At 42.5% G+C, this 19706-nt stretch overlaps 1 protein-coding gene across 1 annotated transcript in view; it reads right to left on the bottom strand.

The window, feature by feature from the left end:
- The window catches only part of GPC3 (glypican 3), a 403498-nt gene that overhangs the window by 46031 nt on the left and 337761 nt on the right, over positions 1-19706 (bottom strand). The window contains exon 7 of the mRNA XM_027608126.2: positions 3519-3678. Coding sequence (XP_027463927.1) covers positions 3519-3678 — 160 coding nt within the window. The remainder of the gene's footprint in view (positions 1-3518; positions 3679-19706) is intronic.

Below are 19706 nucleotides of genomic sequence, written 5' to 3'. Positions count from 1 at the left end.
GTTCAGTGCAAAAGCATTTCCTAACTCATGGGCTCAATTCTATCTTCGCAGAAAATACGTGCTGAGCTAGGGATGCTGAGAAAGCCAGAGAGTTTCCAGAGATTTGGGGATTCATAGTAACAGTCTCCTGGTTGTTATAAATATCTGTAGAGTTCAACAGGTTGCAAAGCACTTTCAGGCTCAGCATCACCTTTGATTTCCACAACTCACTGAGGTTGGCAAGGATGCGTGTCCCTACTTTACAACTGGACAAACTGAGGCTCAGAGCACTACATAACCTGCTCAAGGTCCCACCGGGAGGAAACGTGCTACAGCTGGAACCCAAGTGTCCTAATCTACCATGTGGGTGACTGGGTCTCAGGCCTCTTCTCTACCTCCTGGAACACTTAGCTCCCTGTGGGCCAGCTTAGTGGCTTCTTAGATGCTTCAGGCATGAAACCTAAATGCTGCAAGTGCTCAATCAGAGGGTGATAAGGGCTGCCAACAAATCACCAGGGGCTCTTGTTAACAGTGACCTGTGATTGGGTGGGTCTCAAGGTGGGCCCTGAGCGCCTGCGTTTCTAACAGACTCCCAGATGATACAGATGTTGCTGGGCCACCGAGTAGTGGGGATATTGCTGAATGTTGGTTACCTGGTTTTAATTGCCTTTTGTGGGTCTTAAGTGACCAAACTAATAAAACAAGCTAATGCCTAAGCTACATCTGCAGGCTCTCTGAGCTCCCAGAGGTCAGCAGAGGCAGCAAAGGACCCGTCGTTTTAAGAGTAGATAGCATTTTTTGAGTGCTTACTAGGTGCCAGGAACCGTGCCAAATGCTTTGCTTGGATGATTTGATGATAATGATGATGATGATGATGATGATGCTATTGAATTGCTACAATCTAACATAGCCAAGAAAAATGAAGAAAGCAGGGGACCCTTGAGGTCAGAAGAAAACTCTAAAAAAGATGTCCCCGAGACTCCAATAAGCACCCTGCCAGGGACTCAAGCCAAATCGAGGAACATGATCATGGATTGGCTGTCCCAGCATGGCCTGCGAGCATGGGGCATTCTCTTTGTTTCGCGAATGGAGAAGCAGACTTTCAAGAAGAGGAAGGGGGCTTGCCTTAGGACACATGGGAGCTGGAAGCAAAGTCAGGAAGAGAGGTGTCCTGCATTTCATCCAATGCAGCAAAACAAGGGAAGAAGTGAGCCAGGGCAGTAAGCCAGGGGGACCGCTTGCTAGTTACGGTGTAAAAGGGTAAAAGGTCTGTTCCGGGACAAGAGGGAGATAAAAGAGGGTCTTAACCCTCCTCTGAGCCTTGTTATTTTTTTTTTTTTTATTCCCAAGTTGTGTTTTGGAGGAAAACTTTGGAAGTTCTGAGTGAGATGGCAGTAAACGCACACAGTGTTCCAAGTCTGGTTGACTAAGTGGATGTTGATGAATCACCAGGACCAGATGGCATCTGCCCAGATTTGGGGTAAAATTGTGTAAGAGCTGACCAAAGTGTAGAGCTTGTCGTTCCAAATAGCTATTGTGCCATGAGCCTGGCAGATTGCCAGTAAGTCTCCTCTCCCTGAGAAGCATTTCAAAGGGGACCTAGGGAGCGCCAGGCTGGTAGGATCGCTGAACATGTTACGCAAGTGTAACCTATTCGGAGTAAGGCATCATTTTTCCTGTAAATTAAATTAACCACCATTTGTGTAGTGTTTTACAGTTTACAAAGCACTTAGGGTTAATCATGCCTAACTAATTGACTAGAATTCTTTGAGAGGATAAATGTGCAATGTGGACAAAGGGAAACCAGTGGATGTAATCTATTTAGATTTTGAAAAGGCCCTTGACAAGGTCCCCTACCAAACACTGTTTAAAAAAGTTAAGTCGCCATGGAATTGTGGAGTAGCGGTTTGAAATGGATAGGGAGGTGGCTTATAGGCAGGAAAGCGAGAGGAGGGGTAAGCAAGGACGTTTTTGGAGAAGGATAAAAAGTGGTGTGTCCCAAGGACCGATGCTGGAGCCAGTTAATATTTTGGGGAATCATCTGGGCAGCCTTTAGATGAGTGAAAGCTGTTCTGGGTGGCAAAATGCAAAGCAGATTTCAGTCTTTTTACAATTGTCCAGATGAGCAGAGAAAGAAGAAATCAGAGTAGAGTTATTCAAAGAGAGGCCTCTGAAACCTCACTGCCTGGCTCTGAATCCTGACTCTGCCCTCAGTGACCACACAACCTTAAGCAAATTACTCTACCTCTTCCAGCATCGGTTTTCTCATCCGTAAAGTGGGAATAATAACCACCCGTTGCTCATAGTGGAAACAATACAAGACAATGTGGGCAAAGCTCTGGCGCAGCGCTTGGAGCCTGGTTAATGTCCAGAGAACATTGGCTTCTATTATTTTTACTTATTATACGATGCCAGCCTCTGAGTGATCATGTTATGCCCTAGGAATGGAACTTGGGAGCCACTGCAGACAATTTCTTGAAAGCACTGGTAGAGTTTGTTTCAGCAATTCAGAGAAGATGGGGGATGCGTGTGGACTGAGATGGCTGTGAAAGATTTCATTCCAGGAAACCAACAATTATGGAGCACCTAGTATGTGCTAGGTACCAGGCTAGATGCTTTACAAACTTTCCCTCTTGATGTAATCCTCCAATAGTCCTATGAAGTTAGGGTATTGATCCCCATTTAACAGACGAGGGAGTGAAGACTTAGGAGGAAGGGAGCCAGAATGCAAATACATATTTGCTCTACCCCCAAAGCTAGTTTTTTGTCACTGTATCATACTTAAAATGCATATTTTAAATTTTAATTCTAGTATAGTTAACATACAGTGGAGGGATGGGTATAATTTAAGAAGGGACAAAAGAGGGGTATCTATACGGAAATAAATATGGGCAATGGTGTGAAGAGAGAAACAAGAGCAGTATGTTTATGCTTCCTTCCAAAGTTACCCCATTACTGGTGTTCACTACACTCCCAAGATTGCGTTGCTTTTTATAACTGAGAAGAACCAAGGAATGTCCAACGGGAAACAGAGCCACCTGATTTGGTCAGTTCATTTTAAAGATATTTTTTTAAGATTTTATTTATTTATTTTATTTGAGAGAGAGAGAGAGAATGAGAGAGAGAGAAAGCACATGAGATGGGGGGAGGGTCAGAGGGAGAAGCAGACTCCCCGCCGAGCAGGGAGCCTGATGCGGGACGCGATCCAGGGACTCCAGGATCATGACCTGAGCCGAAGGCAGCCGCCTAACCAACTGAGCCACCCAGGCGCCCTTGGTCAGTTCATTTTAGACAATAAAAAACAAAAACAAAAACAAAAACAGGAAGTTACCCTTTTCATCTACCCAGGTCCAGTGATGGGGGGGGGGGAAAGGCTACCTGAAAACTTTGTTTTTTCTAGAGTGTAGTATTTCCTTGCAGAGTTGATGGCACCGTAGGGTGCGGGGACTTTCAGAAAGTTAGAGAGAGCGGAGGCAACTGGTGTTGAATCTGTGAGCATGGCTATTTAGGCTTGGGTGCCGGCCGGCTTGCACACGCACCTGCAAGGAAGCGGAGCTGGTTCCTCACTTTCATCGCGCCATCCCCTGAGCCCCCGATGCACTCGTCTTCATCATCGCCACAGTCGCCACTTTCAAGCCCTTCCTCGTCAAGGTTTTTATCCAGAACTCTACCTTTGGGCACAGACATGGTTCTCAGGAGCTGAAAGAAATGACCAGAAATGTAGCAGCAATTTAGATTTCTCAGGGAGGTCTAAAACAGCATCTTGCGAACAGGAGGCGTTAAAAAATGTTGAATGAATTACACAGAAGTTTTTAAAAAGCCATTTTCAAAAGTAGGTAAGGTAAACTCCTTATCTTCTTTTTCTTTTTTAAGACTTATTTATTTGAGAGAGAAAGAGAGAGCAAGAGCACGGGGGAGGGGCAGAAGGAGACAGAGAAGGAGAAAGAGTCCCAAGCAGACTCTGTGCTGAGCCTGGAGCCCGAGGTGGGCCTCGATCCCATGACTCTGAGATCACCACGACCTGAGCTGAAACCAACCGAGCCCACCAGGCGTCCCAACTGCTTATATTCTTTGGAGTTTTATACTTCTGGAATGTTCCATAGCATTTGACATGATTCTCTACTCCTCCATGCTACTTCCACCACCCAGTAGCCAGTGTATACTGCATCAGACTTTCCATATCATGGTATTTAAGTCCCCGAAAGCCTCCATGGTAGGAGACCTCACTGATGAGAAACTTAAGATGTGACAGACTAAGGATATTTATAGGCTGAGAGGACCCCAAGATCAAGAAAGATCCCTATGGAAGCCTCCTACAATGATATTTCCATTAAATTCAAACAACAAATGCTTCACACCAGATGAAGAGCCTAGCAATGGCATTTTACACACATTTTAAATACATACTTACAATTAACTGCCAATGTGCCATGCCTTGATCACTAGAAAAACTAAAAATCTCTCCCTCCTTCACAATTTCCATAAGGTGGTTTGAAATTCACATTGCTTTGTTGTAGATAATATGCCTACTAGGAGGCATGTCTGTTTTGCTCTTCAGTGTCTGGCTTTTCAGTTACGTGGTCAATGCCTTTTTTTTTTTTTTTAATTTTATTTATTTACTTGACAGAGACAGCGAGAGAGGGAACAAAAGCAGGGGGAGCTGGAGAGGGAGAAGCAGGCTTCCTGCCGAGCACGGAGTCCAATGTGGGACTCGATCCCAGGACCCTGAGATCATGACCTGAGCCGAAGGCAGATGCTTAACGATGGAGCCACCCAGGCGCCCGAACACCCACCTCCCCCAAATCTCTCCACTGACCCAGGAGCCCATCTCACAGCATGAACGGTCTCTGAGGGCAGTTCTTAGACCCCATGCACTTTTCCTTGCCATCTCTCACCACGGCTGTATTCCAGTGTCCTCTATTCCTGCCCCACCACCCATTTTCCAGCCCTAAAAGTTGGACCCACCTCGTACTTCTAAATAATGGCCAACAAAAGATGCTGGATCTACCAAAAGCGAGATTTTTGTGATTGCACAAGAGGTATCCAGAAAAAAAAAAATGCATATACGGACACATCTTGGCTTCTGTGGTTTCTCTTATCTGTGTTCATTGTCACTGCAAAGTATACTTTCATGTTCTCCACTTGTGATTTAGCTCCTACCCCAAGATCTACACGGAACAGGCTATATACCATAGAGAAATGTGACTGTGGGTTTGTTTCTTTTTTCAAGGAAAGAAAGAAAAGTCCAGCAACCTCTAATGGTGTTGGAGAAGCCAAGCCACCTACCATCCCCACTCTAGCACCATCTCCACCCTACTGCCTCTAACGCATCCCCTCTCTGACCCTCCCCACCCCAACTCATCCTACACATCTAAATGTACAATATAGGGGCGCTTGGGTGGCTCAGTCGGTGAAGCATCTACCTTCAGCTCAGGTCATGATCTCAAGGTCCCGGGATCAGGCCCCGTGTCGGGCTCCCTACTCATCAGGGACCCTGCTTCTCCCTCTCCCTCTCCCCCCCGCCACATGCCTGTGGTTTCTCTCTCTCTGTCTCAAATAAATAAATAATATCTTAAAAAAAATAAATGTATTGGAACGCCTGGGTGGCTCAGTCGGTGAAGCGTCTGCCTTCGGCTCAGGTCATGATCCCAGGGCCCTGAGATCGAGTCCCGCATCGGGCTCCTTGCTCAGCGGGCAGCTTGCTTTTCCCTCTGCTTGCCACTCCCCCTGCTTGTACCCTCTTTCTCTCTGACAAATAAATAAATAAAATCTTTTTAAAAAAATAAATGTATACTATAGATGCATAGGCTAGGATAAGCTAACCTAGTGATTCTCAACCTTTTTGGTCTCAGGACCAAAATTTGTATTCTTGTTCAGAATCCCAGAGAACTTCTGTTTATACAAGTTCTATCTATTGACATTTACCATCTTAGAAATGATAACTGAGAAATGTAAAAAAGATTTAATAACTAGTTTAAACTTAACAGTAATAAACCCATGATGTGTTAACATAAATAACATTTTCTAATGAAAAAGAAATACATTTTTCCTTGACATAAAATAGTTAGAAGGAAGGGTGGCATTGTTTTACATTTTTGCAAATCTCTTTAAAGTCCAGCTTAATATGGTAGCTGGATTATCATATCTGCTTCTCCATCCAATCTGTTGTTACATGTTGTTTTGATTGAAATATTTGTACAAATTCCAGTGTCTCATAGATATGTAGTGGGAAAAGAGGAAAGTATTTTAGTAGCCTTTCCAGATAACTGTGAATATTTTTCAGTGATACTTCATAAAAACCACAAGTGGGAAAAGTTAGCTGCAATGTGGAATATGAAACCACATGAATCAACTTTTCATGTTCTGTTACATTAAAATCCATTGGTGTGTTCTGAACTTTGAATGGACCTTTTACCCATTTTGTGTCATCATACTTGGGTCATCCAAAAATACTGGTTCACTGAGCTATGCGGGTCTTCTGAATGTCAATACCTTTCATTATATGATACATAAAAAAAAAAAAATCACATTCATTAATTACATCGCCTCCAATCTAACTAGAAAAAGTCTAAGTACTGGGAAGCTCTCAAGGTCATGGTGGCGGATATACGTTTTCCAAAATTTTGCTTTTCTCTTGAAAGTTTAAATTTTATCATTGGTAACAAATACTATCAGCTTTTCCTTTAACTGATGGGCTCTCCTTGTTCTTTTCAGAGAAAATGTCTCACAAATACTCAAGTCTGGATAACCGTAGTTTGTCAGTCATTATTTCAAATAAAAATAGCATTGGATGAAAATGAGGCCAGTTTAGCTCATAGCTTAAATAATCTTACAAGTGCTTTTCCTTGAGACACACAGCTATATACGGTTTGCAGCAGAAATACCTTAAGTGTGCACAGAATATTGTTTTTAAGATTTCTTTCTTTCTTTCTTTTAGAGAGAGAGGAGAGTGCCCGAGTGGGAGGGGAAGAGGGAGAGGGAGAGAGAATCTCAAGAAGACTCCCCACCCAGCATGGAGCCCGATGCGGGACTTGATCCCAGCACCCTGAGATCACAACCTGAGCTGACACCAAGAATCAGACACTTACCTGACTTCACCACCCATACACACAGAATATTTTTTTAATAGACACTCAGGAGTTATAGTTTAATAAACTAATCATTTTTACTGCTTTGACCATAACTCTTTTTTTTTTTTTGAAGTAATTGCTATGCCCAACGTGGGGCTCAAATTCATGACCTCAAGATCAAGAGTTGCATGCTCCACTGCCTAAGCCAGCCAGGTGCCCCAGCCATGATAATTTTTTTTTTTTTTTTAATGGCCAGCCATGATATTCTTAAGTGAAACCGCTTTTTATTTTCCGGCAACTGTGTGCTGGTGACGAATATGGTGACTACTGGTACAGTTTGGTGTCACTGCTTTGATTTATACTGTGCTGCTGACAGTTGTACTCATCATTGGTGCAAACATCAACCCAGTGAAAAAGGCAAAATAACGCCTCGGTACTGTTGTGCAAGTAATTCTGACCTTGTGGCTCCCTAGGCTTCATGGATTACCTGGGTCCACAAACCATTGTTTGAACACTGCTCATCTAGACTATAGTACCACTTTAGTTTGACCAACTACCATTTACCGTTATTTTATGTGAGAAAATTGCTTTTGACATAAGCATTTCTAGGTTAATTTTCAAAAATACATCCTTCATGTATGTTGTGAGATTACTGAGTAAGAACTGTTCACTTAAGGGGAACTTGCGGTTAGATGTAGAGAACTTGCTATTTCTCAAGCACATATCATATCTGCGCCTGTGACTAGTCCCATCGGCAAACATCAATTGAGCACCTAATATGGGCTGTTCTCATTGCTCTGTGTTGAAAGCACACCATCCTTTCAATCCAATTTCAAATGCTACTTCCTTAATAAAGCCTTCCTGGCTACCACAGATGGTCATTACGGTCCTCATTTTCTTTCTTCCACCACTTTTTCCTTTGTCTGTACCTCCTAAATAGCACTTTATGTACGCGACCTGGCATTATTTAGTATACACGTGACTTCGCTCTACCACTAGCCTGTGAGATGCCCAGGGGCCGAATCTTCTTCATCTTTCAACCTCAATGCATTTAAGGTAGTGCCTGGCACACAGTAGGCACTCAATAAATGTGCTATCGAATGGTAGCAAAATAAAGGGGCATGGTATCTTTAATTCTTTCAAAGCTACTGCCACAACGTCATGAAAATGAGAAAGCCAAAGCACAGATTAATGATAGAAGAACTTGTGAATGAATAGCTAAATGCTTTTGTACTATCCTGCCTAAGATCGATAGCTAATCTTTGAGAGGCCATTTTCCAGCCTCGTGTATGATGTCCCCAGTATTCTCTCGTAGTTCAATTTTTTAAAGTACAATTAATAAAAAAAACAAACAAACAACCTTTAAAACGTTGTCAGTGAGATTACTACTTTAGTCTTAAATGGCCCCCATTTTGGAGACGTCCTCAACATTGAAGGATTATAGTTTATGTTGAAACCATTATACACAGCCATCTGCTGATGAGCCTAACCCGCACACACTGACAAAACAAATCCAAACCTAGAAAACTATTGTTAAGGCAAAAGTCCTAAAGAAGAGTCTGAAGCTCCAGAGTGTTGAAAGAAGGGTAATGTGTCAGGGATGAGGAATTGCCAGCGAGAACTGTGGATTTAGTACAGCCTAGAATTTGGCACAGAAATCAAATCAGCTAATTACAATTCACAATATTGACCTTTTTGTTCCCTCTTTCACTCTTTACAATGTCTTCTAGATTGCACGCTCACTTTATAAAAAAGAAAGTTATGAGGGCCTTGCACACAAATCAGCTAACTTTCAGTGCCTAATGCTTTTGATTAACTGTTTACCATTTTCAAAGGACACTATTCTGTGAGTTTTTTAAAAGCCGAGGCTCAGAATAATTGAAACACAGGTCTGATTATCTCACTCCACTTCCCCCATCATCATTCTATAAGCCTGACATTTCTGCCATGCATTGCCTGGCAGACCTTAGCAGGAAGCGTACAAGCTTTTTTCACAGCCAGCTTTTTCGACAGCTCCTAGCCTCCCTGCAACTCTGGTTGAGCTGCATGAGACTATCACAGTTGCTTAAATATACGATCGATTTTTATTTTATAATATAATACTTGAATCATGTAAGTATCAGTATAATAGAGAAAGGTGACAGGAAAGAGAAATAAAAAAAAAAAAATCCCCAATTCCCAAACTCTAATAAACATTTGTGTTTTCAAAGGTAAGCTTCTTTGTAATGCCTATATTTTTACATTGGTGTATTTGACCTTGAGAATCAGACTGACTTGGGGTTAGAATTCTGATTCCTCCCTTATTAGCATTTCCCCCACTTATTAACTTTGTTGCTTATTCTCTCTTAAACCTCAGTGTCCTCATCTGTGAAATGAGGAAAATAATGCCTGCCTCAGAGAATTGTTGTTATTCTTTAAATATGATAAAACACCTCCATGGTGCCTTTAAGAAATCTACTGAAATTCACTTAACCATGCTCTAATACTGAATATTGACATCACTTCTAGTTCTTTTGTTCTTATAAATAAAGATGAAACATCAGGAGCATTCACCTAACTCTTTCCATATTTTGGATTATTTCCTTAGTTTCCCATTAGTAGGATTCTTGGGTCAAAGGGTATATACATTTTTTAGGGGCACCTGGCTGGCTCAGTCAGTAGAGTGTGCTACTCTTGCTCTCGGGGTCATGAGTTTATGACCCAAGTTGGGAGTAGAGATTACTTAAAAAAAAAAAACATAAGGGAAAGGATATGTACATTTTTACATACCACGGGAGGGAGTCTTCAGTGTCCATAAGAATTACCTAGGATGCTTGTTAAAAACTCAGGCTCCCAGGCCACATCTAGGGAGCTGCTGATTTAGCAGGGCCTGAGGTAGAGCACAGATCTGCATTTTTTTTAAAATTTTATTTCATTATGTTACGTTAATCACCATACATTACATCACTAGTTTTTGATGTAGTGTTCCACGATTCATTGTTTGCATATACCACCCAGTGCTCCATGCAGAGCGTGCCCTCTTTAATACCCATCACCAGGCTAACCCATCCCCCCACCCCCCTCCCCTCTACAGATCTGCATTTTTAACTAGATCCGTCTCCCGCCATCTTGCCAAGAGTGAAGCACAGTTCCCTCTTTAAGAAAGGCTGCTCCAGTGTCACTGCACTTCCCAGAAACCCTCTGAAACCATGTTTGGTAAAGAGTCACCTCAGCCTCATGTGTGTTTGAATTCCTTAATACGTGCTCTTCAAACCATTTTTTTTTTTCAAAAAGTATATTCAGTCTGATGATTTCCTTTTCACTTAAGTATGGACATCATGACCTTTTTGTCTTTTAGTTAATGAAAATACCCTTGTGTAAAGGTGAGTGACTTTGTTTGATTAGAAAGTGAAATATTTATAGTTAGCTTTGGAACAGGTACCCAGGGCTGTGTGATAAAAGGAACCAAGAAGCCTGGAAAAATTACTTAAGAAAATTAGAACCGCAGTGTAAGAGAAAAAAAAATAGCTAGAATACAGCAATTTCATGTTCTTAAAACCATAGCCAGGATAACAAAAGAAAACCGTGGCACGGGACGATGTGATTTGGCCAAAGCTCTTTTTGTGCCTGGTTGGCAGGAGAACTAGGATCAAAGAACATACTTGTTGTTCTTTGGGGGGATCAAATATGCTGAAATTAGACCAGCAAGAGCAGCAACTCTTGATCTGTCTATATGGTATAAATAACATGCCTCTTGAAATTATCTTGATTGCAAAGATATGAACCTTATCAGCCACACACTGTGTTATAGGGCTTAACATATGTTCTCTCACAGAATCCTCAACTCCTCACCACCAATTTGTGTAATGAGGAAGACTGCCATCCCTCTCTACCCACACCCCCACCCCTAGCAAGGGAGGACTCTAAGGCTCCGAGAGGCCACATGACTCGACCAAGTCGCTGAGTAAGTGATGGAGGCCTCATTAAAAATAAGGGCTTCTGCTTCCAAGCCCAGAGCTCTTCAAAAAAAAAAAAAAAAAAAAAAAAAAAATGCTGTGTTAAGTAAAGACATCAACTAATGGGGCTTTGATTTCACATTTTTGCCATGCGAACTGCTTTTACCTGAGATGATTTCCCGTTCAATCCCACATTCTCGGATGCTGGCTGTGAACTACAGCTTGATGGGCAAGCCTTTTATTATTGGGTGGGAGACCCAGGGAGGGAGAGATAATGGCATTGGATGCTTCTCACTTGTTTTTCCCAGCCTTGCCATCCACTGTGCCTTAAATAACCAAACCATCTCATCACAAACAGGTTTGTTTTGAAAAGCTTCAGACAGCTGGTTAGAATAGAATGAAAAATTCCATTACTGCTGTTACATGGCTACGTGTTTTCTTGACTTTAAGCTCTTTAGCTTTTTAAAAATAAAGGATCGGAAGCAAAATAGAGACCTGCAAATATGAGGTTTGGTACATAGTTGGAGGCTTTAGCTGGTCTTGTCTCCTTGGGCCACTCACATACCTCTCTCTGGGCAGTTTTTCAGTATCTGGAATCCAGGTTACATTTTAAAGCGATTAAGCTGGGCTTACAAAACTGATTTTGAACTGTTTGGATGCTCGGCTTTATACAACCTGCAAGGAATGCTTTGGGGGGCCCAGATTTCCATGTCCACAGCAATGTAAACACATGCTTTACTGTTTGCATTTGAGTAGCATAAGCTAATGGGAAACAAAAGCTTTTCTGGAATGCCTTATTATTTATATGTCGTGCACATCCACAAGACTTAGGGCACGTGACCTCTGTTTTGCGTGCACGCTTTCTTTGAACAAATGCACCAAACCACAGCCACAACTAATTGGAAACAATTGCAAGTCCACACATTTGAGATGAAGCCAGAATCCCAATGCATAGGGCTAGAATTAATGGCTATATGTGCACTTCACACATTGGACAGGCAATAAAGCCTCGCAGTTAAGAGTGTGAGCTTTGGAATCTGACCAGCATGGATTTGAATCTCCCTCCACTCGGCCTACTTACGAGCTGTGTTACTTTGGGCAAGTTATTTAATCTCTCTGAGCTTCAGTTTCTTTACCTGTAAAACGGAGGATAATGCTATTCACTCACCTTTCAGAGTCCCGTGTGGCCTTCTGTCACAGAACTTTCCATGGTTTGTAATGATAAATTCCCCCGTTGCACCTCCACTAGACTAACAGAAGGGATAACGGTCTGTTTTGATTACCAGTGTGTATATAGCACAGTGTTTGGTACAAAGTAAACGCTCAATAAACATTCATTAAATGGATGAGTGAACAAAGAAAGAGATGATGGTGTGGAAGGTGTTTTGCACGTTGCTTGGCAAGATAGTAAGTTCTCGAACATGTTAACTCTGCTGCTGAGGATAACGATGATCTTGAAGAGGAAGGAGAGGAGAAGCAGTGGTAGCAGACCCAGAAGCAGACACAAAAAGCTTATTACAGATGCCCTATAAGGCAAAACAAGTTAACACTCTGTGGGCAGACTTGGAGGTACCAGAAAGAAGGCTGGGTGGAATTTTTTTTAAGAGTCTGCGGAAACTTCTATATGAGCGCCGCACGCTAACCAATTGCGCCACCAGAGCTCCCTGAGGAAATCCATCTGGATGCTCCCAGTAAGATAAGGGTCTGTGCACTAAGGATGCACGCAGAGACGTTAGCGATGGAGAGCGAACGGACCCGCTAGAGGCTGGGCTTCCATATGGAATCAGTAAGAAGGCCACCCACACCCAGAGGCGCTCTTGTCTGGGCTTTGCTTCCATGTCCGCCTCTTATTCATAGCACACGCTTTCTCTAGCACTTCCAGCTCCCCCGATTTTTACTTTGTGTTTGTTAACGGAGCACTGAAACTTGTGCAAATAAGTCCTCCCAATGAAATAAATGTCTAGCTGGTAAAACAAACCAGGAGGTGAAAGCAGCAAACTGGGGCTACAATGAAAACTATTTCAGTGGAGGGGCGCCTGGGTGGCTCAGTCAGTGAAGTGTCTGCCTTCCGTTCTGGTCATGATCTCAGGGTCCTGGGATTGAGCCCCGCATCGGGCTCCCCGCTCAGCGGGAAGCCTGCTTCTCCCTCTCCCTCTGCCCCTCCCCCCTGCCCATGCACTTGCTCTCTCTCTCTCAAATAAATAAATAAAATCTTAAAAAAAAAAAAAGACACCAAAAAACAAAATTATTTCGGTGGGGCTCCCTCTCTGTGGTAGAAATGGTTCTCTGCAGTTTTAGGAAGCTGTCCACTGCTTGAAAATAAAAAATTTATAAGAATATTACCACTAGCTTAGACCTGTACAGAGTTTTATTTTTTTTCCAAGAGGAAGTCCAGTGCGGTGGTTAAAAGCTCATACTTGAGAGTCAGAAGACTTGTATTCAAGTCCAGACTCTATCATTTACTGCTTTGTTGCTATAGACAAGTTGTTCTTTAACTCTTCAGAGCCTTATGTTTCTCATCTATAAAGTGGGTATAATGATACCTGTACCCACCTCCCATAGTGCATTGCTGTGGGGATTAAATGAGGTAATCCACGTAAAGCACTGAGCTTAGTATCTGGCACATAGTAAGTGTTCACAAAATGGTATATATTAAAACTTGTATATTTCTAAAATCTGAATCTCTGAAGGGGACAAATTCTGAATTGTTGGTGTTAGCTGACATTCAGTTACAGCCTGGGTAGGGCTCGTTCTGTGGAACGCTGTAGGCCCTCAAAAAAATCTTAATGTGTCATTACGATCAGCATTGGATTATTTTTATAATTAAAAGTACTTCCATATCTGATTTTTCAGTTGATCCATCCAGGACCTCCAGGAGACAGCAGGGCAAGTATTATTAGCTTCATTTTACGAATCAGGGAATTGTTAGAGAGAGAGAGATGTGAGACAATGTACCCATTTTTAGCATGACAACTGTTTAAGGGTAGCTACTGTAAGGTTGGTAGGATTTGGAGCGGGGTCGGCGATGAGAGCTTCTGTACTCCATCATTAACTGGGAAGGGCCATGGTCCTGGGACCCAAACAGTGCCTGAGGCATGGTAGGTACTCAGGAAATGCTTGCTAACTGAAAGAATGAATAAACCAATGGGTTAGCAAAAATAAATAAGCAATTGATTCACCCGCTTACGATTTCTCCCAATCTCCATCTCTGCAACCCTGATCTGATCTGCCATTGCTATTGCTCAGGTCTGGAAATAGCTGATTCCTGCCAGGGAGCCCTTGGAGACACTGAGGCTAGACAGATGTACAGAGAGACTAAGTGACTGACTACCAGCCTTCACTTTATTAGGGCAACCCTGAGAGGCAGGTCCCACATTCTGCCCCAGTTGAGGGAGCCTCCTCCTCTGATAAAGTGAGGTGAAGTTGGGGGCACCTGGTTGGCTCAGGCGTGGAGCAGGTGACTGTTGACCTCAGGGTCATGAGTTTGAGCCCCACGTTGGGTGTGGAGCGTACTTAAAAAAAAGTGGGGTGAAGTCAAAGAGGAAGGCAGAAAATTGATCTTTTAAAGCAAATGAACCAGCTAACCCAAAGGGATGTGGCCAACCAAAGCACTAAGTGGCTGGATGGGGTTCCCAAGGCCACCCAGCGAGCCTCTTCCAATCCTCAGTGAATCTTCTGTTTGCTAGATTAGTCAGTCTGTATGTGTTAATTCTGGGCTCTGTAATGCCTTCCTTCCATTAGCCTTAGCAGACTAAATCTCACTTTAAGGGGCCAAAAGTCCCACGAAGTAGGGTGCCAGTGATAAGGTTGGAGTCAAGGTGGGCCTAGACTGGAGAAGGGGCAGCTCAGGCTGAGCTGCCAGGTGTGGTGACAGCAGTGTCCCTGTAGGCCACCGGGTCCAATTTCTCTCTGAAAACATCTGACTTGGGCTACCACCACTGTTGAAGATTAGTGACTTGTCCCTATGTCAGTTTTAAATCACCGTGAAAAGCCACAAGGACAAAATAGAACTGTTTCTGTAAGGAAAACTTACTTGGAAGACATCTGTGAACTCCCCCAGCACCGCTTGGTTTCCAAAGGAATTGCCACAGCCAGCCAGAGGGCAAGGGTCCCAGGGTGAGGGTGTACTAAGATATTACATATTTCCTCAGGGAACTGAGGCTACACAGGCATGGTCTGAGCTTTTACTATTGTCCTAGTGTATAAACCTGATTCAGTCCAAATAGACATCTTGTGGTTATACTTTTGGGAAATGAAAATTCTTGCCTCTAAAAATAACCTCTGTGTATGAACCACAGTTAGCCATGTCATCAAGCACGGGGCTTGAAGGATCAACCTCAATGACTGGAGAACGATGGTTCACTATTCTGCTGGAAGGCCTCTGGCCCACCGAGGATCACTGAGATACCTCTAGTTTTCCTGTCAAAGGTTTCTTCCTTTAAAGACTAGGTCTAGATTAGGATTTAAAAAATAGGTTTTCAGTGAAAACAGTTGTCCTACTCTGGTATACTATTTGAAAAATATGAACTTTGAAATAGGTTACAGATAATTACAGCAAAATTATATTATCTGAAGTATAATAAATGAATTGGTACATCTGGTATAAATAAATTAGCTGGGACTTGATGAAAAACTAGATTCTCAGTTTCTAGTTATTATTTCCTTGGAGGTCAGAGAGTTTCAAACCTTTCCTTTTCCAAGTTTTAGGCTACAGAATCTTAAGAGGGAAATGGGCTTCCACAGAAAACATGAATAAAATTATTATAATATTCATATTTAATCACATACTTTGAAAGGTTGAAATAGAAGAAGCAAAAGAATGGTGATCTTCTATACTTTTTAGCCTTGCTCCTTGAGTGAAGATGAGCTTAAGAAATGCTTGGGGGGCGCCTGGGGGGCTCAGTCCATTAAGTGTCTCCCTTCGGCTCAGGTCATGATCTCAGGGTCTGCTTCTCCCTCTGCCTCCTCCTCCCTGCTCATGCTCTGTCTCTGTCTCTCCCTCTCTCTCAAATAAATAAATAAATAAATAAAATCTTAAAAAAAAAGAAATGCTTGGGTAATTCTTTCAAATATGAAAAGTTGGGATGTGTTCTAAAACAGTGCTTCATTGGGTAAACACAGCATTAAAGATGCTAGAACAATTGGCTCTTTCTGGATCCACCATGTATGCGTTTTGTAACACTCTGGTCACAGAAGACGAGTAGAGCATTGGAATTTTATGAGGGCCATTGACAACCCTAGTTACACCCTGCAGCCACCAAATGATTAAGTACTTCCTTATCATGGTGTAGTTTGCCTTTCTATACCGAGAGTGGTTTGAATGGAGTGGTCAAACAGTGGACGAAGGAATGTGAAATGGCAATAGCAAAAGAATATGAGCCCTGCCTTTTGGTAATTGTTTAGGATATGGTTTGTTTGTTTGTTTATTTATTATTATTATTAGTGAAAGAGAGAGGGGGAGAGAACATGCGTGAGCAGGGGGAGGAGCAGAGAGAGGGAGAGAGAATCTTTTTTTTTTTTTTAAAGATTTTTTTTAAATTTATTTATTCATGAGAGACAGAGGGAGAGAGAGGGAGAGAAGCAGAGGGAGAAGCAGGCTCCCAAGGAGCAGGGAGCCCGATGCGGGACTCGATCCCAGGACCCTGGGATCATGACCTGAGCCGAAGGCAGATGCTTAACCATCTGAGCCACCCAGGCGCCCCAGGGAGAGAGAATCTTAAAGCAGGGTCCACTCCCAGCACAGGGCCCGACATGGGCCTCCATCTCACAATGCTGAGACCACAACTTGAGTCAATATCAAAGAGTCCAAAGCCCAACCGACTGAGACACCCAGGCACCCCTAGGATACAGTTTTAAAGGAAATCACTGAATGTTGTAGTTAACTCAAACTTGGCCATTAACACTTGGAATATATTCACTACCTTGTCGGAATCCCTTATTTGGTGAGATGGGGTCTTTTAACAAAAATCATAGTCATTTTACATTAATCATCATTGGTAGTAGTGATCCCAACATCAGTAGTTGGAGATCATTCTTCCAATGTGAGCTAAGGCAATTCTACATTCAGAAATTCTAGTTGCAGAATTTTCTGCTGGGTTGATTTTGTGTGCTTACAAAATAACTTCTACTTAGCATTTGGCTAAACTGTCCTTCAAACTCACCCTTTATCTCCTAAGGAAAGCACTCACTAATTCAGTATATCTGTACACTTGCCATTTGGTAGCATATCTTAATTTCACGTCTCTGAAAAAAGCACAGAGTTGGAGTCTAGTGAAGATACAATCACTTCCATTCCCATCTGGGTCTCTCTCATCATTGCTTCTTATCCTTGAATTCCAAACCCCACCAAGCATTTCTCCTATTGGCTCTGTCTAGGAATCCATTCCTCAGACAGGCCCCTTGTTTTTCCTAAGAAGCTTACTAGAATTTAACCACAAGGTCTGGAAAGAGCATCATGGAACCAAGTCCAGCTAATTTGTGCTCAGGGCTGGGCAGGGCTTGATCCTATGCTATTTTGGCGAGGTATATGTCGGTAAAGATTATGGTGAATTATTTTCACTGTTGGTTCTCTTTGGTGGATGGGGTACATACCTTTTGCTTGCTCCTGGAACTGAAGTGCTTGGCTGGCTGTCTTACCTGGACTCCTTCCCTATCCCATAAAGCTATGGGGTGATGATAGTAGTGATGGAGTTGCAGAAATAGGAGAATATGAGTGTGGGAGAGAAAATGGACAGCTTATAACAGACTGTAGCCAACACGTATTTATGGTCCCACCTTTCTTTGTTTCTCTTCACTGAGCTTAGTAGGTAAGAATGTCTTGACCTGTTCTAACATGGGCTTCTCCACCATCCTCTGGGATTCCTTTTAGTCACAGTTAACATTTTGTTAATTGTTTCTCTCCTCCACAATGTTTAACCTCTTTTGACATACCAGGTAATATGCATATATCCTGAACGTCATGTTGCATCAACATACTTGTGGATACAGCCATGGTAATTTTCATCTTTGAAGAAATCAACTTGTATGCCCTAGCTAGATACAACAAGGAAGGAGATGGTTGGGAAGCAGAGAACTCACCTCCCACAGAATGGTGTCCAGTATGAGAAATGGAGGTATTAGATGTCTTGAGGACCCAGAAGTGCTCAGCATTATATTCAACATGTTACTAAGGGATTTAAGTCATAGACTTGGAATGGTAAGTGAGTTAGAAAGGGCCTGAGAGATGATATGCTCCAATGGCCCCATTTTACAAATGAGCACGGCAAGCCCACAAAGGCAATAGTTGGTAGAACTTTTCAACCATTATCAGTGCTGCAAGTAACACTAGCTTTCTGCCAGATCCTTGGGCATATCATAGGAGAATCAGCTGAGGGCAAGTAAGATAAGAAAGAGGCAAAGGGACTTGAGAGTTGCAAAAAGCCTTTAGGTCCAGAAGGTGGACAATGAGGTTCTTCTTCCTGGGTCCTTAGCCAAACCTGGTCAAATCATAGGCTAGGAAGAGGACAACATGACTCCTGGGAGCATGCGGCAGCCAACTGCTAGGCTGGTTGGCATGAGTGAGTGGTAGTGAAAGAACATGGAGCTTGTCCTCAAGAAATATATAGTTCATAATGAGTTCCTCTCTGGAAGGTGTGGGAAAGTAGGGGAATAATACCTTCCAAAGTCCTCATCTCACCCACTCCTTTAATTAATTAATTTTAGAGAGAGCATGTGTGTGTGAGCAGGGGTGTGGGAAGGGGCAGAGGGACAGAGGTTGAGAATCTTAAGCAGGCCCCATGCCCAGTGGGGAACCTGATGTGGGGCTCGATCTCATGACCCTGAGATCATGACCTGAGCCAAAATCAAGAGTCAGATGCTTAAATGACTGAGCCACCCAGGCACCCCAATCTCAACTACTCTTAAGTGGATAAGTCAACCCACCAAAATATAGGTACTTCCTTTTCTCCCATTCATCTCTTCCTGTCTATTCCCAAGTAATTCCAGTTGAAACATCTCAGAGAAACATAGTCATACTGAAATCCTTGCATTTGCATTCAATTAAACATAATTCCATTTTGTTTCCTACTCTCTTATACACATTTAGACATTTGATCAATTTGGTTAAACTGAATGGTGGATTCCTAAATCATGGTGGCTTTCAACTAAATCAAAACTTCAAATATGTTGCTGTCCCAAAGATTAAATTTGGTGGGCTGGTTGTAATTTATACATCTTTAAATAGCAACCATATTTAAGGACTACCCTGACATTTCAGATGGTGGACATCTTGTGTTTTCATGTTTCCAGAAAGAGTCAGGAACATATACAGTGTAACCATTGGTAAAGTTGTATGTAATGATTCCACAAGCTTGAACTAAATTCCAGCATTACCATCTGTGAGTTGACAGTGCAGAGACCTTCTGCTATAAATGCACCACCCACAATACCAGGGACTAAGTGCCCACCAAATTCACACACTTAGGTACTTATGCTTATGCAGATACCTTTACTAATGGAAATCAAATACACAACTGTCTGAATAAGTAATATAAAAGCTGGAGGACCACAGAGGTTTGCAGGGGGCTGCTCTTAATGCTAACCAGTTCTCCTTTCCAAAACATGTCCTGCTCTATCCTACCCCAGCTTGACTTGTTTCTGATTCTAGGTATACCAGCCAGAAATGAGATCTATTTTCCATCAACATAACTGGGAAAATAGTTCCTTCACTTTTGTCATTAAGACA

This window comes from Zalophus californianus, chromosome X (assembly GCF_009762305.2).
Source record: "Zalophus californianus isolate mZalCal1 chromosome X, mZalCal1.pri.v2, whole genome shotgun sequence".
NCBI lineage: Eukaryota > Metazoa > Chordata > Mammalia > Carnivora > Otariidae > Zalophus > Zalophus californianus.
The sequence above is the reverse complement of the archived record's forward strand: the minus strand, read 5'-3'. Positions and strand labels throughout refer to the sequence as shown.